The 27,645-nt window shown below is 44.1% G+C and overlaps 1 protein-coding gene across 1 annotated transcript in view; it reads left to right on the forward strand.

Moving 5' to 3' along the window:
* The window catches only part of AGAP3 (ArfGAP with GTPase domain, ankyrin repeat and PH domain 3), a 1,596,783-nt gene that overhangs the window by 441,182 nt on the left and 1,127,956 nt on the right, over positions 1 to 27,645 (forward strand). Inside the window, exon 8 of the mRNA XM_086940918.1 lies at positions 20,828 to 20,983. Coding sequence (XP_086797044.1) covers positions 20,828 to 20,983 — 156 coding nt within the window. The remainder of the gene's footprint in view (positions 1 to 20,827; positions 20,984 to 27,645) is intronic.

Below are 27,645 nucleotides of genomic sequence, written 5' to 3' on the forward strand. Positions count from 1 at the left end.
CAAACACCAGTAACTCTGAGGCACGATCTGAGTTGCATTCATGTCCGTGGTTATATTAAATGTAAGATTACCTCCAGCTTGTGGTGGCATCAGAGGTTGCAGTACTTGCATCGCAGGACCGTGTGAATCAGAAAATGTTTGAGATGTTAGTCTAGGCACATTTTGCCACTGCACGACATTCCCCTGAAAATGAACCATACCCCCATTCTGTTCCAGATTAGTGGGATTCAAACAACATTCTTGATTCTCATGTCCCACCCTATTACAGTAGTGACAAAGGTTAATCTTTTTCAATATGGTAATGTCCACTCTGATCTTAGGATCTGTAGGAACACTTCTTCATCGTTCCTGAAATCCTCCACCTTGTTGCACTGGAGTCCCAGGCTTCTGGACTCCCTGCACAAAGATAGCATTCCCTCCATAAGACTGTCCCTGGCTCCGTTGAGCCGCTTTCATCAACTTCTCTTTCAGATTTTTATGCTTCATTTCAATTTCATCACAGCATATCGCAACATTTTGTTGACTGACTTGTTCTGCCAACTGATTAAATGCTGCCGAATAATCATGCTAGTCTCAGGTCTCAATCCAGTCATAGATGTAGACACAAAGTGTACCATGTCCTTAGGTTCTCGAATGTCCATCACACTATACTTCTTGAAAGCCTGCAACAATATTTAATGATAAGCATGAACAGTCCCTTTAGGCTCCTGGGTCGTCTTATCAATTTTTACCCAATCAATATTCTGCTGTGGCACCTTTGCTTTCGACCACATAATCACCTGCTCGTACTTCTTCATCCCTATAGGTGACAGACCATGGATCACTGGATGTCATTCAGGTTAACCTTCAGGACAATCTATAGCTATCTTTTTTTTTTTTAAGTCCTCATTTCACCGTTGGCAAACACAAATAAACATTAAGAGCCCTAGTTGTATCCTGGGCGCATCGGGCTGAAGTTATTGCTTATGCCTTAGGCCGGCCCGGCCTGCCCATTCTGTTCAGGGCGTGGTGTAATCATAGGACCTTGAGGCTTTAGCCCAACCTCACTTCTTTCCCCACTCTATCAGGGGTTCCCACACCGTACTATTTACATTTTGTGTCATACCAACTTCCAGACTTGCAATTCTCAATACAGCTCTAAGCCAATTCTCGTACAGGGGGGCTCGGGTCTTTCCAGATCTTACAAATCTCTCTGCGAGCAACAAGGACAAGGTTAAAAAATAAAGCCACTTGTGTCTCCCTAAACCTGGAAACAAAATCCGTGTCTAACCCAAAAACAATTCTAACTGTGTTCAGCTTCATTTTAACCTTGTAGATGCCCTCCAAAGCTCTCTCTACTTTGGCCCAGAAAAGGTCTAACCTGGGACATTCATAGAATATATGGATATCGTCGGCCTCTAATAATCCGCATCTAGGGCAACAGCATGGTGAAGAAGCAAACTTAGCTATCTTTTTGGGGGTGTAATACAACCTATTCATGGCAAAGAAATGTTTTTTCTTGAGAGAGGCGGACCTAACGAATCTGTAGAGATAGTGGAGAGATGTTTTGTATAATGTACTTGAAGCAACCTCTAAGGGAGATGAGTTCCAAACAGTATGCAGCGATGGTGTATGCCCTTCCTCGACCTCAAGCATACTTCTGTACCAATAACCCACTTCTTTTTTCTTATACCCCGGTGTTAAAAGGGCGGATTCAATGTCCCAGTTACCGCAAATGTTGACCTTCTCTACAGAGAACCAGGAGCAAAGTTGAATGTATTTGAATCTGGAGAAGGAATCTCCATCCTCAGCCTCAGCATCTCCCAAGGAAGGACCCCTTCCGATGTTACCAGGTCGAACCACACTGTTATACCTGCCCTCCTAATTGAAATAGAGAGACTATCTTTAAGGCATATTGGTAAGCCAAGGGAATCCCAAATTGGAGCTACGTCAGAATAGTATTTTATGCTCCATCTTGCCTTTACTCTGGTCCAAACTAAACATGCCAGTTTCAAAACCTTTAGACGTACCTTTTTATAGAACTTTTGAGCCCCAAACGTATACAAAATACCGGACCCTCCCCCTTCCTGAAGGGCCATGATCCCCAAAATCTTTCCCCAGTTGGATTCGTCTGGGTTAGAGAAGAGACTGCAGATGTTTTTTAGTTGGAAAGCAAGAGCATACCCCAGGACATCTGGAAGAGCAAGGCCCCCCTATAACAATCTTCTTTTTAATTTCTTCCATGATAGCCTGGAGTTCTTATTGGCCCAGATGAAACTTCCAATTTTTCCCTGAATGCTACCGAGTTTTTTTCAGGGAAAACCAAGAGTATCATATAAAAAAGGTATGTTAACTTGGGCAAAATCACCATTTTAACCAAATTGACTCAACCATATATCGTCAGATGGAGATTCTGCCATCTCAAAAAAAGCTGATCAATATCCTTGGCCACCCACTTTATATTAATCTGGGGTATGTTGGTTATGTCAGGAGTTATTAGTATGCCCAGATATCTAAACTGACTACTTTGGACTCCATGCAGGTTGTTAATCCCCCAACATATTGTTTCAGTTTCTAAAGTGTTAAAAAGATAGCCTGAGTGTTGACCAAAATCAGACATTATCTCCTCTACTCTGGGGAATACCTCTGCCGGATTGCTTGTGTAGACCATCACATCATCCGCGTACAACGCGAGCTTACAGCTGTACTCATCCACTTTGGTGTTATCCGATCGTCCAACCTCAGTGCTTGCGCCAGAGGCTCAATATAAAGGTTGAACAGGAGGGGCGAAATAGGGCACCCCTGCCTTGTTCCCCTGCTGATGTTAAAACGGAATGTCAATAGACCGTTCAACAAAATATTAGCCGAAGCACCTTCATAGCAGCCTCTAGGTACATGGGGGAAGATTGTCCCAAACCCCATAACTTTCAGGACATCCCATAGATATCCCCAGTTGACATGGTTGAAGGCCTTCGCAGCATTGTATGCAGCTACTGCCAGGGGCTCCGACCGTGCCACGGCCAGATCAATGCTGCCAATCAGCTGCAAAGTCAACTCATGGATGTGCCTACCAGGCATGAAGCCCTTTTGGTCGGGATTGATGAGTAGGGGAGCCAGTTTGGCCAATCTCCCTGCCAGGATACTGGTAAAGATCTTGTAATCCGCATTTAACAGGGAGATTGGCCGAAAAGAGTCTGGCTTAAGAGGGTCCTTCCCTGGTTTTAGTATAAGGACAATTGTATACTCCTTCCAAGATGGTGGTGCTCTACCCTCCAGGCTATACATGTAGTTAAAAAGTTCACAGAGTCTTGGGGGTAAAGCCTGCTGGAGAACTTTATATACTTCGCCAGGGAGGGCGTCAGGATCGGCTGCTTTGTTATTTTTGACCTTTTTTATATGAAGACTAACTTCTTCATTCGTAAATGGTCCGTTCAAGATCTTGCGCCCTTCATCAGTCAATTTAGGTAGGGCCTTGCTCTCTAGCCACCAAAGTGTATTTGTAGCACTTGGAGACTGTTCTTCCTTGTATAATTCTGAGAACATGGTGAGGAGGCATTCTTCCATGTCCTCTTGTTTGCAAGACACAGTGCCCTGATCATCGATGATTAATTTGTTGATATTATTTCTCACCCGGTCTGCCCTGATCTTACTGGCCAGGGTTGCCCCTGCTTTTTCTCCGTACTCATAGTTTTCCATATAGTAGGCGGCCCACTGTGCTTTGACCTTCTGGTCCAACAACCCTCGATATTCAGATCGGAGGCATTCTAGATCTACCAGGATCTGTGGTAAGTTATCTACATGTGATTTCTGCCTTAAACTCTCCAGACTAGAGATTTTGTCTTCTAAGATTTTAAACTTCAGTTTCTGTTCTCTATTATTAGAACAGATCAGGCTGTGGAACCGGCCTCGGATATAGGCCTTATAGGTATCCCATACTATTTCAGTTGGCGCTGACCCCTGATTATCGGAGAAATAGTTAATAGTGGATGTAGAAACCATAGTAACCATATCTGGGTCCTTTAGGGCTGTACGTTTTAAAGTCCATCTGGGAGCGGTCGCTCTGGTAGTCACCCCTTTTGAGAGAATAAACTTCACAGGGGTATGATCAGATAATATACTTGGCAGTATTTCTATCTCTACTAATTTGTCTAGACATAATCTGTCCACAAGAACATAGTCTAGTCTAGAGACATGCCCATGCTTTTTACTGAAATATGTAAAACCCAACCCATTCCCCTTCTTGGCTCTCCAAGCAACAGTTAGGTCAAGCTTGTGCATCATGTTTTTCATAGTACGTCGGGATCTCGGAGCTACAATATGGCGGCAATGGTTGGAACGATCCTGCTGGGGGTCGAGAAGGACATTAAAGTCCCCTCCTAGAACTATAGGGGTATTAACCTCAACCAGATTAGACTGTATTTTTAATAGGCTGGAAGGATCGTCTATATTTGGCCCATAGTATGATACAATGGTTAATTCCCTTCCGCTAAACTCGGCTCCTGCCAGGACCCATCGCCCTGACTGGTCTGTTGAACTAAACTTTAAGGTGCCACCACTGCCCACTTTAATCAAAATGGCAACTCCTTTGTTTACCACGGACTGCCCGGAGCAACAAAATGTATCTATCCATCTGATCTTTCCAAAAAGTTCCCTTGCCTCAGTGATACTCAAGTGAGTTTCCTGGAGAAGAATTATTTTAGCCGGAGACTGCTCTAGATATTTTAAAATTAACATACGCCTCCGTGGACATCGAAGCCCATTAACATTCCAGGTGATACAGGATATGTTATTATCCGCCATCATCTAGTCTCTCTCCCTCTGGACCCTGGTACGCCCACTTTTCTGAACAGAGATTCCCACTAACTATTGTGAAATAAGGAAATTGTTTCACTTTTTTCCCTTCATCACCCACCACCCCCTCCCATCCTTCATGAGCATTAAGCTCCTTGACGGAACCCTTTCCCTTCCCCTGGTCTGTATGGATTGACAAAAAAAGTGCATATTTTTTCTAGAGTGATTTAACTTGTTTAGCTTGGTGTATCAGCAGTGAATACTGCATAGAAAACATTGGTAGTGAAAAAAAGGAGGCAAAGATCTATAGCTATTTTACATGCTGACCATAAATCACTAGGGACTTCAATTTCAAATAATGTATTTAAGTCAATCCACAGCACTTTCGAAATTTCACAAATCCATTCAACCTGTTTGTACCACATTATAGGTTTCTCTCCCAGACTTGAGAAATAATTTGTAAAGGCAGCAAGATCACCTCTACTCTAAGGTACATGCATATAATCTCAGCTCGGCACTTCCCATAAAGAGAAAGCTTTGACACCCATTCCGGTTTTCCCTGACAGAGGAGGTTCTCCCATTGTTCTTAAAAGAACACTTTCTTTTCGCCCATTGTTCTTACGATTTGTCTAATGTGCCTCAAATTCTAATGTTTTGAATTAACTCACAAATTCGGGTCTTCAATCCTGGTAATCTCATTCTTTATATCATGATCCCTAAATGCAAGTATATGATTGTTCTGTAGAGCCTTTGTTCACCCTAAATCAACATAATACCTCTGAGTCAATTCAGATAAATTACTCATTTAAGGTTCTTAGCGTGGCTAACAACCTGTTAGGGTTTCAAGGTGCGTGCTGGGGAGTTCTGCAGTTCAACTGAAGAGGCAGGTCTTGAGGTCCTTCCTGAACTGAGGCAGTGGAGGTGATTGACTGAGATGTAGAGATAGCGAGTTCCAGGTCTTCGCAGTGAGGTAGGCAAAGGATCTTTCTCTGGCTGAGGTCTTGTGGATCCATGGGATAGTGGCCAGGACCAGTTTGGCTGTGCAGAGATGTCTGGTGGGTATGTAGAAGCAGAAACGGTGGTTGAGTTATGGAGTTCTATTGTTATAGAGGGCTTTGTAGGTATGCATGAGGAGCTTGAAGGTGATTTTGTTGTTGATCAGGAGCCAGTGAAGGCCTCTGAGGTCTCCTAAGATGTGGTTGTGTCGGGGATGCCCAGGATAAGTCTGGCAGAGGCATTCTGAATGCACTTCAATTTATTTTTGGAGTTTTTGGGTGGCACCGGCATAGCGTGCATTGCCGTAATCAATCTTGCTGCTGACAAGTGCCTGGGTGACCATTCTCCTCGAATCAGTGGATATCCACTTGAAATCTTCCGAAGCAGGTGGAGCATGTGGAAGCAGGAGGATGAGGTGGAGTTGATTTGGTGGTTCATTGAAAGCAAGGAGTCGAGGTTGTGTGCGTGGTCGGTGGGTGTGGGAGAGGATTCAAAGCACTGCAGGCCATCTGGAGTCGTCCCAAGCTTAGGGAGTGGTGCCCAGGACGTGGACTTCGGTTTTGTTGGAGTTGAATTTGAGGTAGCTGTCCTTCATCCATGTGGCGACTGTCTTCATTCTGTCGTGATAGTTGCTGTTAGCGGATGTAGGTTCATCGTGAGGGAGAGAATCAGCTGGGTATTGCCAGCGTAGGAGAAGATTTTGGGTCTGTGGTTTCTGACAATGGCTGCAAGCGGGGCCATGTCGATGTTGAAGAGGGTGGGGCTTAGAGAGGAGCCCTGAGGAACTCCTCATCTAATCTCTGTAGGTTCTGAGGAGAGCTGTGGGAGCCAGACTCTCTGAGTTCGGCCAGCGAGGAAGGAGAGGATCTACTGCAAGGTGTTGCCACGGATTCCAGCATTGTGGAGTCTTGTGCAGAGGGTGTGGTAGGAGACAGTGTCGAAGGTGGCAGAGAGGTCCGGGAGGATGAGGGCTGCAGTTTTGTCTTAGTTGAGAAGAGTGCAGACTCAGTGCTGTGATTGCTTCTGAAGCCTTATTGAAAGGGGTCAAGAGTGTGGTTTGTTTCGATGAATTTGGTGAGTTTGGTGTTGATGGCCTTCTCAATTACTTTGGCTCGGAAGGGGAGCAGAGAGATGGGTCTGTAATCCTTGAGATCCGTTGGGTCGGCAGAGGGTTTTTTCAGCAAGGGGTTGATCTCTATGTGTTTCCAGTCTTATGGAAGGTGGCCGATTTGAAGGAGCATTTGATAGTGCAACAGAGTTTGGGGCGATGGTGGTGCCATATCGGTTAAAAATGTGGTGACAGCAGGGGTTCTAGGGCCCTCCAAAGACGAGGGTTTTCATGATCCTTAGGGTGTCAGGAGTGGTGAGGGTGGTCCAGTTGAGCAGGGCCAGCTGAGGTCTGGAGCTTTTGGGTGCAGTGGCTGCGAGTGGGGTGGTTGGGTCCTGGGTTGCGAAGCTGTCATAGATTTCTATGATCTTACTGTGGAAGAAGGTGGCTAGATTGTTGCAGAGATCTTTGAGAGGGAGGATGTCCATGTCTTCCATTTTATATTTGGCAAATTCTTTGTTCACAGTGTAGAGTTCTTTGCTGTTGTGTGTGTTGGAGTTGGTACGTTCCTGTTCGGCAGTTTTCTTTGTGGTTCTGATGAGGTGATAGTGGTTTTGAAGGCTGTGTGGTCTGCCGAGGTCGTTGCCGCTCCTCTATCTTCTCTCGAGCCATTTGCAGGTGCGCCTGAACTCTTGGAGGGCGAGTGAGAACCAGTCGTTGGCATGTGTGGAGGTCGGCGGTGGGGTTTTGTGGAAGGAGGGAGCGAGTTGGTCTTCGTAGACTTTGTTAAAGATTCTGCGTGGGTTGCAGTGAGCGCTATGGTGTTTAATGGCTTTGGTGAAGAAGTGAACGCAGTGGTGGTCAGTCTATTGTAGCTAGGAGGTGTGGCTGACGGGGATGTTATTGCTTGCAGAGAAGATGGGGTCGAGCGTGTGCCCTGCTGAGTAGGCTAGGGAGTGTTTGAATCTAATGGTGGGGAGGTTCTCCAGTACGGATGAGGTTTTGTGTTCGTTGAGGTTGTCCAGGTGGAAATTGAGGTCGCCAAGGACGATGTAGTCCATTGAGGCGAGAGCATGGTGTGCGATGAAATTGTTTATGGAGTCACTGAAGTGGGGACTGGGTCCGGGAGTTCTGTGGACGATGGTGCAGCTGGTGGGGATGTTCGGGATGGTCTGAACCTGTAAGTGGAGGTGCTCCAGGTCAGGTGAGTGGTTGTTGGAGCTAGTTGTGAGCCGGAGGGTGTTTTTATGTACGATGACCATGCCTCCTCCTGGTCAGTTGGTGCGGTCCTATGGCTGATTTGGTAACCATCGGGGATGGCGGTAGATTTGAAAGGGGTTGCAAAGGGGTTCATCCAAGTTTCTGTGAAGAAGGTGACATCGGAGAGATGGAGTAGAGCAGGTTTGGGATTTCCACAGCATGTTTGTTGAGGGAGTGTGTGTTGAGTAGGATGCAGCTAAGGTGGTCAAGTCTAGTTCTTAGGGGCCGTATGGTTGGTGGGTCTGCTGTGCGGAGGCAGGATAAGGTGGAGTTGAGGCAGGTGAACGGGCCTTGGGTGCCATTTGGCGATACAAGGTGGCAGGAGGTGGTTTGTCCAGTTTTGCAGGCGTGGAGGATGTGGCATCGTAGCGGTGAACGGCGTGGGGGCCAGGCTTGTGGCATCGCTCCTTCACTGCGCAGCGGGCGCCATTAAGTAGTGGTAGGTAGGTGTGAGGGGCTGGTCCTCTGAGAGGTAGGAAGCGGCACTACAAGGGGGTGGACCACAGGCTCAGAGCAGCGGCAAGGGCGGGATAAGAAAGAATAACAGAATAATGGGAAAAAGAGAAATACAGGAGGAATAGATAGAAAAAGAAAAAGGCTAGAAAAGCAGAACAAGAGATGAGCGGAACAGGAAAGCAAAGACAGGCTCACCACTGGACCACCAGAATTGAGGTGCAGCAGGGATCCTTCGGGTGGAGAGGGGCCTCAAACTAATTTCTTGTGAGCTTGTGATATCTTTACTGATTCTCTTCTTGTGACATCTTTACTCCTGAATGCTAGTTTATTCTGTTGGTAAGTATCTATTTGGTTGAGCTCCAAACTCCCAGTTATCTTTTCATCTAATTCACTTTTCAGTTGAACCACATTTATTAGATCCCCATTCACAGCTGACTTTGTTTCTTGCCTCGCTTCTGTACTTCGATTCCCATTTGAATCATTATTGCTAGTTCCTTTAACAATTGCTCTAAATCCAGGACATCAAATAAATGTGACTCTCAGAGGTTCCTTTTCGTGCAGTACTATCTTGAGGCGTGCTATTTCATGCTTTGGGAAGAGTTTGCCATACATTAATACCTGCCAGTCCAGGGAAAGACCTTATGGGTCTAAACCCATTCTGTAGTTCCAAAGGATCTTCACTAGTTGCAGATGGTGAGCTCACATTTATTTGGACCAAAGGGGCAAACTATTTTCTGATTGTCTGATTTTCTTTCCGGTATCTTAGCTTCTGTAGGAGCGGTACCTTCTGACTTTCAGTTCTTGCAGGGCTCTGGTTATACATAGGGACTATAAACCCAGTGGCAACCTGTACTGTAAGAGCATCTGGAAGTATTGAAGTCACATTAGTGCTGCCGTTTCCAGAAGCTACAGTATGTGTCACCCCAGTTGATATAACTCCTACAATACTAGGACTAGGAACAACTGTTGACAAAGTACTCCCAGAACTACCAGTTAGACATGTGTTATCCCTACTTTCCATTTGCTTCAGATTATATGGAGGTGGATATTCAGCTAGCAATACATTCAAAAGGCTGTCACTTGTGTCACTATCACTGACTTCAATCCCCTTCCATCTTATTTTCCCTTCTCCTTCTCCTTCTCTCAGCCTCATATCCCTCACTTGGTATGATGGGGTACAGTCTCGGTCCCTCAATCATATTCACTCTCTATCTCTTTTGTTGGTCATCCCATCTCACGCCTGAATATGCACACATCGATTTTGTCATTCTCCCTTGAGATTTGTCTCTCTGTTTTACATGCGCTGCTCGTACCCATGCATTAAGTGCTTCAAATTGTGTGGGTCTAGGTAATGGTTTCATTGCAAAAAGTATTCCTCTCAAATGGTCAGTTATTCTCAAATTAAAAGTACCATCGTGTGGAAACATCAATGTACCTTCTTCCTCTATAATCTTGTGCCAATTCTTAAGGCAAATTATAGTCCTACTTTTGTCGCCACATAATGAACTTACATATCCTCCAGTGAAGCAGTTAACCATCCGTAACAATCCTTTCCCACACTCTCTCTCATTCACTTCTGTTTTGACTAAACAACTAACAATTATCATTATGTGCTTCGCTAAAAGAATTCATAGAATCAGCAAGACCTCTGACCAACGGAGAGCAAGACCTCTGACCCACGGTCCGAGGCTCGCGCTTCTCTCTAGCAGCTCGGCTCCAATGTGCTCTGTGGTGCCACGCTCCGACCATGAGCCCCTCCCTGGCAGGGTTCCAGACCAGCCTGTGACTGTTCCCGCCTCTCTGCAATTTAATTTTTTGTTCCTGTCTTGTTGCCCGCATCCTACCCTGTGCCTTAGGTTTTTGCCTCTTGTATTATTGTGCCTTCGTTTCTGCCGTCACTACCCACTTTGTGCCGTTCTTGTAATTCTCCCCCCCCTTACTCGTGCCCTTCCGTTTTTTCCCTGCTTGTTTTTCCCGCTGTTCTCCCCCCTGCATCCCAGCTGCACGCAACCCTCCCCCTACTTATTGGAGGCTGCTGCGCGGTCGTGCTGCTGGTGCGCCAAAGGTGCACCCAAGGCAAGCCCGTCTGCGCCTGTCTGCGACCCGACCACGGCCAGAGCTAGGAACCCTGGATCCCTGGGATCCCGACGATATAACTCTGCAGCCCTCCACGCACACAACCCCTGAAGACAGACTGACTGCCAAAGATCCACACCAAACACCACCCAAGGGCAGTTCTCCTGCAGAAACTGTTAACGATCTTTCACCATCCACGGCGCCCCCATGACTGCCGAAGGTCCACTTGACGCCCGCACCACCAAAGCCCTGACATGCATCCGCCTCAAAGTACGCTCCCTACAAAGACACAGCGTAGAGATCTGGGACCTGATCAACCCCCTCTCGTCCGACGTCGCCTTCTTCACTGAAACCTGGACCAATTCCACCTCCGGCCCGACATCACCACCGCCATCCCCGTCGGATACAAGATCCAGAGAAAGGACCTCCCCCACGCCCTGGAGGAGGACTTATCATCGCTCACAAGACCTCTCTCCGACTCACCCCATCCAGCACAAGCAACCCCCACTCCAACACAGAACACCTCCACTTCCAGTTCCAGACTTGCCCCAGGACCACACTACACGGCACCCTCGCCTACAGACCTCACGGACCCCGCACCCAGTCCGCAAAGGGAATGTCACATTATTCAAGCTTGGTGAGGTTAATTTAGAGATCGCCTCAAGTTCGGGAGGGAAGGCCGCGGGGCCAGATGGCATCCCAGCTGATGTTTTTAAAACCAATATCACTTTATGGGGCCCCTTACTCACTCAAGTATTTAATGCTTCAATTTCAACTGGTTTTATTACAACATGGTATGAGTCTATTCTCGTACCAATATACAAAAAAAGGGACAGAAATGATCCGGCCTGCTACCGACCTATATCACTATTAGGTTTGACTGTAAAAATGATAGGTCGAGTTATATTGAATAGGTTACACGATTGGGCAGAAGAACGGTCAGTGATAAGCGACCTACAGTTTGGTTTTCGTAAAAAAATAGGTACGATAGAGCAGGGTCTAAATTTAAATACTTTATTGAAAAAATATACCAAGGCTAAAAGGGGCCGCCTTTGTCCATTTATCTTCGGCCTTTGATTGTGTAGATGACAATAAATTGTGGTTTACTCTAGAAGAAATGGGCATTGATTCTTTATTAATTTCTTTTATTGGAGAGTTTTATTTAGGGGCAAGTGCAAGGGTTCGGTATGGGATAGGAGGTGAATGCACAAGTCACTTCGAAGTTAAACGAGGTATCAGGCAAGGGTGTGTTCTTGCACCCTTCCTTTTTACTCTGTACATAAATAATGTCGAAAAAGTATTAGTTCAAGACTGTAAAGACCTACCTCAGACGGGAAAGCTGTCCATTCCCGCATTATTATATGCGGACGACGCTGTCTTAATGGCGCGTACTCATCTGGGATTGCAAAAGGTGGTTTCCAGCTTTGTAAATTTTATGTCAGATAGAGGTCTCACTATAAATGCTTCAACAACATATGTAATGAACTGTGGGCCAGGATGTTTAAAGAAAAAATCTATTTTTATCGATCATAAGCGGATCGATACTACAAAGATTTTTTCTTATCTTGGGTTATTGTTTGATCGCACAGGGTCTTGGGTGCAAGCTGTAAGAGCAATAAGGTTACTCTTCATTAGGACTTTGTCCGCTCTTTCCAACTTCAATAGGAGACTTGGTAGACGTCCAGCTGTGGAACTAATGGAAATCTATAAGGAGAAATGCGTTAGCGTAGCTACATATGGAGCAGGCATATGGGGATATGCGGATGTGGGTTCAATCCAGGCAGCTTAAAATATGTTTTTAAAATTTCTATTGATGGTCCCCAATAGTACCTCCTTCTTTGTGTGCCATACAGAATTAGGACTGACTTATATCGAAGATATTATAAAGATTCAACCGGTCCTTTTATGGCACAGGACAGAATATGGATTACTGAGGAGACACATTTTAATAGGGGAGTTCTAGTAGATAGTTGGGGCCTGGATGGGGCAATAAGGATTGGATGGTTGTCCTATGTAAAAATGTTCTTAAATAATTTAGGAGTACACTCATTTTACGATAAACCATCTACTGTGGCTGAAATGAGCAGAAAAAATCTCAATTCTATTTGCCTGAATTTCTTGGCAGGGCAGAGACAGTGTGCCGAACAAAATAAAATCTCAGTTCAGGCACACAATCTCACATTAACAATCTTCTGTCTTCAGCCATACATACTGCTGCCAATGAATTACTATGACCGATTTCTGCTAACGCAGTTTCGCCTGCGTTTGATACATAGATTAATTAGTTTCCCTGCAGTTAATGATTGGACAAAACAGCTTTGCAAATGCCCTTGTGATGACACCTCTGACCATTCTACGATACATGTGCTATTCTTTTGTAAATTGTACTACTTCCCAAGGAAAAAATGCATCGTCCCTGTTCTAAAAGAATCAGGAATGAGGTTCTGTCGCCCAGCTCTTTTGGTACTCCAGCAATTGGAGACAATTTTTGTTGTATTTTCAATTTCGGTATTTTTAAAAAATGTTTTTAGATTGAGAAAAACAATGATAATGTGATATAGCTCTATGATGTTTCTTTTTTATATGCATTTTAAGGTATATATATAATGTATGATTAAATTGTATGTGCTTTTATGGTTTTATACCTTTGTGACCGAATAAAGTATTTTTGAATTTGAATTGAATAGTCTATTAATTACGACAGAATATATTTGAGTGCTGGCTATGCTTAAGTATAATGCACTCCTAAACAATATCAGATGGGATCAAGATTACACTTCTTCAATAACCAGCATGCTTTTGGCCTGGGCTGTGCCCGTGCCACAGCCTATGTATGTCCTACGTTAAACACACTTTGGTGCAGTTTCCCTTTGCATTGCTTGTGAGGGGCAGGGCTCAACACACAACGGACTCTGGAACTGGGTGCTCCACATCTGTCCCTATACACGTTCTGCACCACCTCTACAGCAGTTCTGTACATTACGTATTGTGGCACACCCTGGTAAGTGCTTTTAAGTAAATAGAATTGTTCTGGTGTCTCAGTGGAGTAATAGGTCAACCATAGGGTCCTGTGTTCGACCTCATGGTTGCAGGTTCAAATCCCACTGGGTCCACTCAGCCATTCGTCCTTCTGAGGTAAATAACATGAGTACCTTTGAGTTAGGTAACAATAAACATACGTGATCCATCACCAAGATACTCTTCTGGCTGAACGGGCGCTTTACAAATACACATTATGTTATGTTAGTAACAAAACTTTCAGATTATTCTAATTACTGCATAGATCTTTTGTGAAGAATACCCCTTTGGTGTAGGTGCCATTTTTTTACCCATCTGTAAAAGTGACACTAGTCCAGCAGGGTTGAAATGCCTATCATATATTTGTGTAGGTATTCAAAAGTCTTTTTGTGACTGTTATGTTTAGGAATGTGTTTGGGTATGCAGACATTTATTATTTATTTATTGGGAGTTTTGTTCTAGAGTGCTGGATATAACCTTTCTGTTACTTAAGAGTGCAACGGTGAAGCAATTATCTTTGGGATTATATGAAGAGGGTGTAGATAAAGTAAAATCAAGCGAGAGTTGACCCTCTTCCAGTATTCATTTACATACAAGATCACCTGTGGCAAAAGTGTAATTTCCAGGCTTTTCATGAAGATACAAACTTAGGTTATTGGACTGTTTCATGATTTTTTGGCTGATCAGGTGTGTGATTGCAGAATCCTGTTAGGCCTGTGGTAGTGGGTAGGTTCTATAGCTATCCTAGTCATTTACTCCTATACGCTTTACCCTAATAGCACTGATGCATGCAGCTGCGGCTGCTGCAGGTAAGAGTGGTGGGGCCTGCTGGGGGGTATTTCAAGAGACGGCCACAAAGAAAAATGAAATAAATAATTAATTGTGTCTCTTAGTCCTCTCTCGAAATCCCCCCCCCAGCCGACCCCAGCGCTCTTACCTGCCGCGGCCGCCACTGGATGCATGGTGCAAAGGATTTTTAACTTACCTCCACTGGGAGCTAGTGTAATGCTTTCAGGTCTTGCTTTCCAATTGTTCTTTCTCTACTTAAGGAAAATTCTGACAGCCTGATTTCTAAGCCTTCATAATCTGCTGATGAGGTTCATCAGGAACTCGATGTAGCCTTAACTGTCAACTCTGTTCTTATTTCCTCATTGCCAGCACACTTTATACAGCAAGACAATCTCAACCCCACAATACTTAATCCCACAATTATATCCACCAATCGTGTTGTCCCTCACCATGCGCTCTTCCCTAACTGATCACGCTACTTACATCATGCTTACTCTCCCCATGTCTTGTACCTTACATATCACATCCTCATCTCAGCTCTCTAAGCTACTTTACTAATAGTAACTACCATATTTCTTCCTGAACACCCTCATAATGCTTGCCTATAGTTTGTGTCCCTCCTGTATATCCGCTATCTGCCACTTTCATAACAAATTGCCCATTTCCATCCGCTTGCCTACTCCCAAATAGGCTAACGCGTATTCCGTCATCTATTCTCTCTCCCTCTTTCCTAACCTCCTAACCAATCTTCTGTATAGCCATCATCGTGGCCTTTCAACCACACATCACACCTCTCACCTCTTCTACACCCCTTTAAACACACCCTCTCCTATCTGAATTGCAAACCCACCACTCTCTTTCACACATCTACAGTCCAACGCCGAAACGGATCATCTGGTGGATAATCTCAAGATCTTTGATCTAAAACAGTTAATAAAGGAAGCCACTCACTAGGAAACCTGAACGGCGTATTCACAAACAATCAGGACCTAAGCGTGAATAAGGTCCTTAGTCCACTGTAGTATGGTTGTATCACATGGCCATTTTTCTCTCACTTGATGCCCCCCCCCCCCACCAATATTGGCCCCACACAAATGCACGTAGAATCTTTGAGATGCAGCCATGGCATAAGCTTAATACTGACAAGCTAAAGGACCTTCTTTCAACTTGAACCCAGTCTTAGGAAATAACGTCAATAATGCAGCAAGTTACTATACACACTGGTTAGAATCAGCAGTTCTCAGACTGGTGCCTGAACAACTAATAAAATGTCATAGAAAAAACACATGAGCCCCTTGATACTCACAAGAACTAAAAGTTTTCCAACTGAAATGTAAACTCAGAGATCACAGGTGGAGACTAGAGTAGTGTCAGAAAAAAAGACCACCTTAAAAAAATTACTTGTGAAGTATAAGGAACTAATCAGAGCAGGTAAGGCCAATTGCTTCACGGAACAGATATGCTCAACCAAAAATACCACAAGGGAACTATTCATGACAGATGAGTATTTATTTATTTAGGAGTTTTATATAGCGCTAGCCAGACCCGAACATATCGGAGCGCTTTACAACACTCAGTAAAGAGGAGAACACATATTATAGAAGTATTAAACAGACAGGTATTATAGCAGTAGTCAAATAAGAAGCCTCAAGGTGCAGAAGGAGACTTTGCACGTTGTATGATGCTAGAGGCCGGGAAGTTGCATAGTCTCGTAATAGTGAGCACAGTATTTCAAGACGTGCATCCTTCTGAACGGGAGGATAGTGGGAAGGAGTCGGGCTAGGCGTGAGGTAGAGGTCTTAGTTTCAAAGGGTCATTGTGCCAAAGTGTGCACGCTTGTGAGTTTTAGTGGCACTCTATCCATTTGGGAGAGTGCTCTTGAGGAAGAAGTATTTGAGCTTCCTTTTGAATTTTGGAAAGGAGGGGATGAGTCTTTGTCAAACTAGAGTAACAGCTATACTTTCAACCCTAACCAATCCTTCTACAATAAGCTGGCAGAATTCTTGCAGACCAAAGTTAACTCTATTTGCCGTGTAGGAGGAATTAGGTTTTAACTATATCTCAGATACCATCCAACTCAGGCCACTACTAGGCTGGATTTCAATCTGGCATAAGAGTGAAACAACTCTTAATAGGTTGATAATCGGGGATTTTCTCTCTCGTGGACAATTTAAAAGCGATTCCCTGGCTGAGATATATTGAGTCTGAACTTATAGCTGTGGGTCGCTCTAGCTTATTCATGGGCCCGATGATATTGTCAAGGCTGATTCTTTGTGGGTTAAACAGAATTTTTTTATCACGCCCTTCTATATCCAGGGAAGAGCAGGATATGCAAAAAAACAGTTGCTCATTGCTTGATAAAGACTATTAATTTTATTGAACCATATATTGACTTAGGTTAATAATGTTTATCACCTCCCGCTTTTATCCATGTTCAGATTAATTATTTTCTCCCTTCAATCAGCTTAACCCAAAGATTGGGCTGTCGAGGCACTTTAGGACCATGCGAGTGTGACTAAATCTCAGCTCAGACCATTACACATGCATGCTGTAATGTTTTTCACCTTATACACCCTGCCTAGAAAAACATTTGGTGCCTATCCTTGGAGTGGCAGATTTTAAGTAACACAGACCAGCATTGCTGTTTCTCTTCATATTGGGGGGCTATTTTCTAAGCAATGTCAAAATCTGAGGGCCCTGTCCCTAATTTGAAGTTGTATTTGGTGTATCTTATACTGTTTCTTGGCTTTAGATTACTTTGGGGGTGATGGGTAGTGTGTCACTGTTTATCGCATCCTGACCATACACTTAATCCTTTTTCTCTTTCCCGTTGACGTGTTTTTGGTGCATTGAAGCCCGCAGGACATTCCTTGCCCTTTTGACTTAGTTATTGAGTGCATAGTCATTGAATAGGTTTTAAATATCCGGTGTATTAGCTACTGTGGTTTTTATTCTGAACAGTGATAAACATGTTATGACTTTACTATGATTTAACAATATTTTTATGTATCTTTTATGGTTATATTTATTTTAACTGATTAAAGTATTTACATATCTATTGGTGAGAAGAGCTATAGCGATACACTGGCATCTCCAGAAGGCCACCTGCATAGCCACTGGAAAAATGAAATTTAAAAAATGGGCCATGGCAGAGGGTACCACCTTGAGAACGCAAGAGCCCTGAGGAGTGCACAAAACGTCCATTGCTGAGAAATGGGCAGATTTGGTCACTGCTTTTGCAACAAAAAAATAGTCCTTGGAAGCAATTGAGGTTGGCAGGGGAAAGCACTCTAGTCCTATGTTCTTCTTGAAAAGAAGTAAATTGGGGAAATACAATAGATATATCAGACTCTATAAAAACAGGTCATTTCCTCAAGCAATCTTCGCAGACGAAGTAATGTTAGAATGGGTAAATAACGGTATTGTCCAGATTGGGGACTTATTTGATGCAGAGGGGATGGTACAGTTTGCAGATCTAAGAACTAAGCATGGTATTAATAACAGAGGCTTTTTCAAGTATCTCCAGGTCAGGAGTTTTATTGAATAATAAATTAGGGGGGTCAGTTGGAGTGAGTAGGAATGAGATACTGGAAAAAATCAGACTTTTGGGGGATCGCACCATTAGGTCCTTTTATGCCTGTTTGGTTAAAGGGAAAACGGATGACTTAGGAAAAGTGGGTAATAAATGGGCGGAAAAACTTAACGTGGAAGTAGGCTGGTTTAAGAAATCACTGGACCTAGGCCGTACTATATTGTGTTCATCCTCCATGCAGTCACAACATTATAAAACTCTGTAGTCCCTATATCATACCCCTGCCAAGATAGCTAAATGGGGCGGGACCATGGGTACAAACTGTCCCCGATGCAACGCTAGCGAAGTTGATAGTATTCACATATTTGCTACCTGCCCTCAACTACATACGCTAGTCAGAGACATCTAGGGTTTTCTAGACAGATCGTTGGGGATTCAAATTAAACTTAGCCCAGCATGGATAATCTTAGGTCTGGGTATGGAAGGAGGCGACACACAGCAGGAATTTCTGTTCGTGGCAATGTCAGTATACAGATTGACCTTAGCAAGGGCATGGCTTGACAAAAATCCACTGGTAATACAAACCTGGCTGGCTAATCTGTTGAATGCATATAATATGGAGAAGAATATTAATGCACGAAAAGGGAAAAGGGGAAGGACATTAGGTCTAAGAATATGGCAACCCATAAGTAGGTGAAGGAAGGATTTGGGCTGCAGGTAGACCCAAGAAGGGCTTAATGTTTGATGGTGGTAAAGTAAGAAACATAAATAATGTTTGTAGAAATGCGCAACAAAATGTTTGTATATCTTGCAATAGAGTGGTAAAGTAAGAAATATAAATAAGGTTTGTGGAAATGCATAATGAAATGTTTGTATATCTTGTAATAGAGCTTATATAGCTATGAAGCATGAAGTATTAATGCTGAACAATGTATAATGTTTAAAGTGTGTGCAACACGGAAAATTAATAAATATAATTAAAAAAAGGAAGCAATTGAGGTTGGCAGGGGAAAGCACTCTAGTCCTATGTTCTTCTAAGATGGAGCTCAATGGTGATTAAAGATGAGCATGGAAGCATGAAATATTCAGATATTCAGATTACAACATGATATATAACACCATTAGTTATTGTTTGTTTATGTTTGGAAAAAGTTGTTGTCAATTGTAATCATTTTTATGAGTTAAGGTACTTTATCTTTCACTAATTCATTTTAGACGTCAAGTAATTGGAACTTGTAAACAGGTACTGCAGACAGGAGACCCGTAGGGAATATTAAGACACATGTAACTGGCTAGTCCTTTATGATATAGTAAAATATGTGCCTTGTTAATAAAAACCAATAAAAATATAATTTAAGACAGACATTTCATATCACAATGATTTTAGCAGTTCTTAAGCGAACTGGAAGGACTGACTTCCTTGCTGATTTCCTCAGCAAGCAAGGTCAGTGGGTCTTCTGACGTACCTAATAATGGAGGAGACAGACAATCTCTTGTGCTTATCACAATATTACCCTACGGGAGAGATAGGCCTTGTCGTAGTGAAAAACAATTTTGAACATCTTTCACTTCCAGGACATGTAAAACTTAAAACTAGATGCCCTGCCTTTTAAATACATTTCACCCTGCCCTCTGGGTTATCCAGGGCCTACCTTAGGGGTGATTTATATGTATAAAAAGGAAAGGTTTGGGTCTGACTGGAGGTTTATCTTGCCAGTTCGAAATGGCAGTGTAAACTGCACAGTGCTCCCCAGTAGCAGGCCTGGGCCATGCTTAGAGGACTCTCGAAGGACATTGTGAATGGTAAAGTCACAATGTAGAAGTAAAAATCTAATTTTTAGTAACCTCTACAATTGCAAAACATCTTCCTGTCACATCCTTCTATGGTGGAAGAGTGTCTGAGAAACTGAACGAAAAGAAGCCTCTTGGTTATTATTTTCCAGATCATCCACTGACAAATTCAAGAGCTGTTTTCACCTGGTATGACTTTTATCAACGCTTTTAAGGTGGAAAGTCTGATTTTTGATGACTACAGGGTTAGCAAATGCTGAAAAGTGAGTTTATATATGGGGCCAATGCCTGTGTGTAGGCTACTTTAAAAATGCAGAGTCTGCAAGGAACGTATAATAAACAACTGAATCAGCGTAACCAAAGTAGCCGAAGGTGGTATCTTTTTATATTCTGGACTCTTTTCATTTGTTAGAATTCGGCCACTAAAATAGTTTGGGTAGTATGAATATGAGGATAACTATAGTAAGAGGTTACCTCTTATTTTTTGTCAGAGGAAGCCACAGAGTCAGCCCCACTGGGTACAAAAAAATTAATTACTGATGCAGGTCACTGCCTAGAGTTACTTGGATCATGTAATTGTAATTTGAAACTTGCGTTGTTGAAGATTGCATCACTCTTGTGAAGTGAAGTAGTGTGGCTCACTGGTTAGAGGCGGCAGACCCGAGAGCAGAGGACGGCCCGGGACCAGGGTTCGATTCCCGGCGCGGCAGGTTTCTGGACCAGGGTCAGCGTACTCGATAATTCTCTCGCCTCGGTGCCCACTCTGATCAGCGTTCACACTCGGCACCTCTGGGCATTAGCTTGCCTCATCTTCACTAACGGCCCCACCAGACCGCCGGGGATGCCTGGTCTCACCCTGGAGATACCCATTAAGGGGCCATCTCTCAGGGAAGCCAGGAAGGGTTTCGCAGCGGTCGAAGCGCCTTGGGACCCTATGGGTAAGTAGTGCGCTATATAAATGCCTATACATTTACATCTTGTTGTCAGGGACTTTTAACCAAATGTGCTTGTTGTAAAGGTTTTGATGAGCCTTTTCTTTATATTGTTGATAATTCCATTACAAATGTTTTCTGTTGTTTTTTACCTTACAGTCCACAAATGGTACAGGTGGCTTTAGCGATTATTCCTCTTCTGTTCCATCTACTCCAAGTATGAGCCAGAGAGAGCTGAGGATTGAGACCATTGCTGCTTCTAGCACCCCAACACCCATCCGCAAGCAGTCCAAGCGTCGCTCCAACATCTTCACAGTAAGTAGTTTAATGTGACACTTGTGCACACTTTGCCTTACAACACTGAGAATGAATTAAGGAGAGAAACTAGGAGGCGATATTAGCATATAATATTGAAGGGGACAAAAAAATCAGGGATTGTCGACTGATTTACGAAGGAGAACGAAGTTGGTGAGATCACATCTGTTGAAGATAAATAAGTCTTGTCTCATGAAATGAGATGTAACAAGTTGTGAGTTGAATACACAGCCAGAGAGACGGTAATGAGTAATATGATAGATGCTACCAATGATTCTCGCATGGAGTCTGGATTCTTTTTTATTTTCCTGTGGGACACCTTGTGAACCATAGGATCGTACGTCACAGACATAGGGTAGATGAATGGCAGTAATAAAGCCTCATTAAGTGGAAGATTAAGTGTGAGACTAGAAAGGAACTGGGAAGTTGAGTTTGAGAAAAGAACTGAGTGTGAAAGTCTCATTGAAGTTTGGGTGTGAATGGGAGGCCTCCTCTGTGGATGTGTGTGAAAGTGAATGTTTGGCTTGGCTTGATTAAAAAACGGTGACCATTCTGTGCGTTCTGGTCTCCTCATCAACATGCTTTGGAGATTGCCTTTCAAATGGCAACACCTATTCCTGAAAGCCTCTATGCGAAATATCAAACAAATCGGCCATGACTAACACATTGTCTTGAAATGCAAAGATGCACAGCTTACAACGAGCTATATTTTGCTCAAAGTGCATCTTCAAAATAAGCAATATAGTATCCCATTCTTGTAAACTTTTTATTTCTTATGCATATTTGAATGTATCAAGATTAACATGCAAAAAATCCATTTACGCAGTCATCACAGACCTGGTTAACCAAAATTCATCCGGTTTTCTAAGAATTTATGAAGATGCGTCTGAATGGCATGGTTTCCCAAATAGGCCTTCCCAATTAGGAGTCCGTTTTCGAGTACACGGTTAAAACTATTGTACTAAATAGAATAAATCATTCGTAAAAGTCAGCTGTCATCAATACTCAAGTTCAGTCTTTGAGCGTCACAGCGATTAGCAATTGTTCCTATATGTCTGTGTTTACTTTGAGCCGTTTAAATTAGTTGCTACGTTTTGTTGCCTTTGACCAAATCTGCCCTCCTCTGCGTTCCCCTGAAGATTCATCTTCATCTAGAGTTTTATATTTTATCATGAAGTTCGCTCACGGATTTCATTCTTCAAGATTCCTGCAGTAGAGAAGTATGTAGACTTTCTGCAGTAACCTTTACCTCCAGTTAGATGTGTGCTGCTGGTTTTGAAAGAAGCCCCGGATAAAAGAGAATAAGCATTTCTTAATTGCAAAACAGCTTTTCTAAATCCAGTTGATTTCACAGGTACAGCTAGTGAAATACATTAGGCCGTCTGGTTTTCTAGGGAAATGGATTTCAGATTATTCAACGTCTTTAATTTTCAGTTTCCCGCTCCACCTGCAGACCAGTCTCTGCAGATCCCGGCGGTCTGTGTTCGCAGCTATTAACTTGAGGACTTCATGATCTTGAGGTAAATCTTTGAGGCTTACATAGCAAGAGTCAGTGGGAAAACGGCCTAAAGTTTAGTTTTTTTAAACTCAAAGACAAACCATCTTGGACAAGCCACCCCAGGGATTATCCTGCAAGGTGTAATATTTGGTAGCTTTCTGCTGGCCAGGATAGGTGTGCCAGCTATCTGAGTTTTTATATACAAATACTGCAACCTTTACCGATGCTTATATCCAGGTAGGTGGCTGAATAGGGCTCTTGTTAAAGTCTCTTCTCGTGCGTGCTGCTTTCTGTTTCCATTTTAGATGGAAGAGCTGAGAAGGTTACCGTGCTGGAAAATATAAAATGTTACATAATTACACTAGTAGTTTTCCAGCCGATATAGCCTTCTCAATTTACCATGCAAGTTTAGTTTAGTTGGTTTACCTTTCCAGAACACCTATGCGTTTTAAACAAACAGAGCAGACTTTAAAAAGTCTTTTCTGAATAGAAAAATGGCAGTGTTGAAGACTTCGTATTACAGGTAACTAACATGTCCTTGTGATCTTGTGCCAGATAGATTATTCTAAGTTATATCATTTTAATTGACAGTACTTCCCTTTCAAATAGTGTTTCATGTTGGTAGTGCCATCTGTTCAATAGAAAAATGTCCTGCACTCTCTTATTTCCCTGCATGGGGAGTTTCACTGCAAAAGGTAGCAAATACATTACTGGTCTTGAAGTCCAGTGTTTAGAACTTTGCTATCTTGTGATGAGCAACAGATACTACTTAAAGAGCTCAGTACATTTAAGAAAGAAACTTAGTTTACATGTCGCTTTCACTTGCCTTTACACTCTTTATATACCTTGCTTGTAATTTCCCCACATGTTTTTGTGCTGAGACTTTTCATCGGTTTTTTGTTCTCGGTGCGTGCAGTGTATCATTTCTGAACACTTAACTACATCATCTACCTTTTCTGACCACATTGCCACTTCCATAGGGTCCGGTAAGGCAATAGCAACACATACTTACTACAGAAGCCCTGAAAATCAAATTTTTGGGTGGATATTGTAGCTCTATAAACAGCAAAATGCTATTTTGTCTGAAGCGCTGAAAAGTATCATACTATTCCTGCCTTCTGTGCCTTGTCTTACACACCAAGCTGGAACTTGCCTCATCGTTATTTTTTTTTCTCTTTACCAAGAGAGATACATGCTCAGTAACTTCTTTCATTGAGTTAACCTTAATTGCATTTTGTTATTTCCCGTTCGTGTCTAAAACACGTGGCTCCTCCAGAAGAAGGCGCTGGTCGCCGAAACGCGCGTCGAGAACTATTGTGCCACTTCTTATAATTTTCTTATGATAAATAAAAAATTGGGTGTTGTATTCAATTGTTGTTTTGGATGTGCACTGATTAATTGAATTATGTATGATTTTTTTATGTATATGAAATTAATGCCTTTTTTAATATAAATGTTAATAAATATCAGAATCTATATTCACTGGTAGCTCTTCTTCTTTTAACATTTCCTTTTTTAATATAAAGTCATGATTGCCTAGGTCGTTTTTTGTCGATTGTTTATTTATCCCTGACATAGGAATCACAAACTCTATGTATTCAGGGGGTCCTCCTTGATAACTATACGTCGTTCCATAGCTAGGGTCATCCAAAGTCTATGAAGCCATGCCGTGTGTTCGGGGACAGTGGCTGTGCCTCAATGTTCCAGAATTGCTTGGCACGCTACAAGTCGCGCTAATGCTATCTGCCTGCCTCGCAGTGACCGCAACAGGACCGCAACAGGAATGGTATAGGGTTCGAAAGTCCTAGGATAGTGTAGGCTGGGAAGCAAGGAATCTCAGTATCAAATGCAGTGTCAATGTCATTGAGCAACTGCTCCCAGAATCTCTCCAGGCGCGGACAGTGCCAAAGAAGATGTGCAAGGGAGCCTGTCAGGCCGCAGCCCCGCCAGCATTCCTCTGTATGGTTCTTGTCCCATTGATAATTGTGAGCGGGCGTGAGATACCTTAAACGCCGACTCTGCTCCAGCGGTATTGTAGGCCGTGTGATGGGCTCTATAATGGATGTTGTCCCATTCCTTGTCAGTAAGAGCTCGTCCCAATTCCACCTCCCAACGGAGTTGGCCCCTCGGGCGATTCCCTTTCTGGCTTGGTGCAAGAACAATAGAGTTCCGCTATAAGATGCTTGTCATCTTTCCTGTTCGCAATCAAATTCTCGAACGGGGTAAGTGTACGAGAAACGTGTGGTAAGTAAGCCTGGGAGGTAGTCCAATGCCGTAATTGTAGATAATAGAACTCGTCTATACGGGGAAGGTCGAGGTCCTGATGCACTCGAGTGAAGGGAATAATGCTGTTGAGGTTGAATAGGTGAGCTAAGCGATTGCAGCCCGCCTCCCTCCATCGCTAAGCAACCTCTGACCTACATCCCGGGGAAATCAGGGTTATCAACCATCGGTGTTGTCAGGGAGGGGAAGGTTGTAAGGCCTACACCGACTGGAGAGGAGTAGAGACCCCACAAGTGCGATCGGTGAGGAAGCCAGATTTCTTTCCAGACATTCGCACCGGCTAGCGCCTGGTCCATAAAGGTCCAGTGCTTTTCGGAAAGGGGGCGATTCCATTCCAATACATACCTTAGTTGGGCGACCTGAAGATACCGGTGGACCAACGGCAGATTCACCCCGCATACGTGTTTGGGGCGCGACAGTTGTGCTACGGAGAGGTGCGCATTCTTGTTGCCCCAGATACATTTATTTATGGCCAGCTGTAAAGCCTGCATATCTTTGAGTGGAGGAACTAGAGGCAGGGTCTAGAACAGGTACAGTATCCTCGGCAAGACTGTCATCTTTATCGTGGCAATGCACCCAAACCAGGACAGGTTAAGCTTAGTCCATGCATCCATCGCCTTTCTAGTCTGGTCTACAAGAGTTGAGTAGTTCAATTCCAAAGTGCGTGGGAGTGAGGGGGCCAGGAGAATGCCAAAGTAGGGCACCGGGTTGCTAGACCAGTGCAGGGGGAGGCTCCGTTGGAGGGAATCTGCCTGGGGCAAAGACAAGTTGAGCACCTGAGAGTTGTTAAAATTAACCGTAAAGCCGGAGAGGTGTCCGAAGGACTCTAATTCACTTGCGAAGGCGGGAAGGGACATGAGCGGTTCCGCTATGGAGAGGATAACATCATCCGCGTAGAGGCTCACTTTGTGGGTATCTCCCCCGATTTGGAGACCTTGGATGCCCGGATGATCTCGAATTCTCTGAGCAAGGGGGGGTCCATGTACAGGGCAAAAAGGAGGGGCGAGAGTGGACACCCCTGCCTCGTGCCCTTGCCGATCTCAAAGGGGGTCGAGGACATTCCATTTACTCTGACAAGCACCCGGGGAGCATGTTAAATGCACTGCACCCATTGGACGAAGCGGGGTCCAAACCTGAAGCCCAGCAGAGTATCAAATAAATACTTCCAGCGCACCCTGTCGAACGCTTTTTCAGCGTCGACGTACAGGAAGACAGCCTCCTTATGGGAGCGATGGACACTGTCCATGAGATGCAGAAGGCACTTTGTACTGTCGCTGACCTGGTGAGTAGGGATGAACCCCGCCTGGTTCGGATCGATTAGGCCCACCATTAGAGGGTTCAGTCGAGCTGCAAGTATGCCCGTGAAGAGCTTTGCATCGATGTTAAGCAGCGAGATCGGGCAGTAGGAGTTGCAAAGCCTAGGGTCTTTGTTAATCTTGAGGATTACTGAGATCGCGGCTTCGGACATGGAGTCTGTGACCACCCCACTGTCCAGGAAAGAGTTGAAAAGCCGAGTCAAGAGAGGTGCTAGCTCCTTACAGAATGTTTTGTAGAACAGGGCAGGGTAACCATCGGGACCCGGGGATTTATCTAGTTTTAGCCGTGAGATATCTGAGATGACTTCCTCCACCCAAATGGGATCCTCCCACGCGTCTGCCTGCGCCTTAGGAAGGCGGAAAAACTTGCTGGACTCCTGGTATGCACCTGCATCAGAGGGACCCACCACCCCTTCACTATAAAGCGATTGATAGAATTGCCTAAACTCCTCCACGATTTGGGAGCCCAAGTTAACTTCCTCGCCTGCAGCCCGCTTCATGGAGGAGATGGTCATAGCCACAGCTTTGGCTCATAATCGTTGTGCTAGCATCCTACCACATTTATCGCTACTCAGATAGAACTTGTGGCTAAGACGAAGTAAAGCGTATTTCGCCCTATCAAGGTCTATGAGCTTAAGAAGCAATTGCTTTCTCTGCAAGGTCTTCCAGACCCTCGGGCCCCCGTGCGCTTATGTATCGCCTCCAGCTTCACCACTTCGTGTTCTAGGCTCTGACGGGCTTCCTTACATTTTTTTGTTATCAGCTGAGGAGATCGCTATCAGTTCCCTGCGAATAACCAGTTTGAGAGCCTCCCAGCCGGTCGCTAATGAGTTGTCCCCAGTATCGTCATGGTAGAGGTAGACCGTTAGCTTCAAGCGTACGCTCTCTACAGTACTAGGCGAGTGTAGGAGTCCCACCCTCAGCCGTCATCTAGCAGGAGTGGGTCTAACCTCCTCCGGTTGTATGTGAGTGGACATAGGGGCGTGGTCGGACAGGGAGCGTGCGTCCATAGAGGCTTCACTAATCTTAGGTAGAAGCGTGTTGGAAACAAAGAGCAAGTCCAGACGTACACAAGATTTGTGAGCCGCAGAGTAATGGGTTAAGTCCCGCGTGGTCAGGTCCTTAAGGCGCCATACATCGTGAAGGCCATTATCGGCCAACCATTGTTTACCCTCCAAGGAGCGGGCACCAGAGGGCACCCACCTGTAAGTATCGCTGGCCAGACCGGTCAAAGTCGTTGTCCATAACCAGGTTCGAATCTCCACCCACCACCACAGCAAAGTCCGGGTAGGCCAGGCCTTCTGCAACATGCTTAAGCACAAATGGCTCTTGGTGTGTGTTAGGTGCGTAAATATTAATCAATGTAAGAAGCGTGGCCTCCCATTGTATTAGGAGTGCTAGGACCCTGACCTTAGACTCGTAAAAAATAGAGAGCACCTTGCCTTCAAATTTAGCCCCGAGGAGAATGGCCACCCATTCTTTTTTTACTGCTCTTGAAGACCAGAATTGGCCTGTACATGCGGAGAGTGTCCTTAGATAACAAGTGGGTCACCTGCAGCATGCAG

This window comes from Lissotriton vulgaris, chromosome 10 (assembly GCF_964263255.1).
Source record: "Lissotriton vulgaris chromosome 10, aLisVul1.2, whole genome shotgun sequence".
Taxonomy (NCBI): Eukaryota; Metazoa; Chordata; class Amphibia; order Caudata; family Salamandridae; genus Lissotriton; species Lissotriton vulgaris.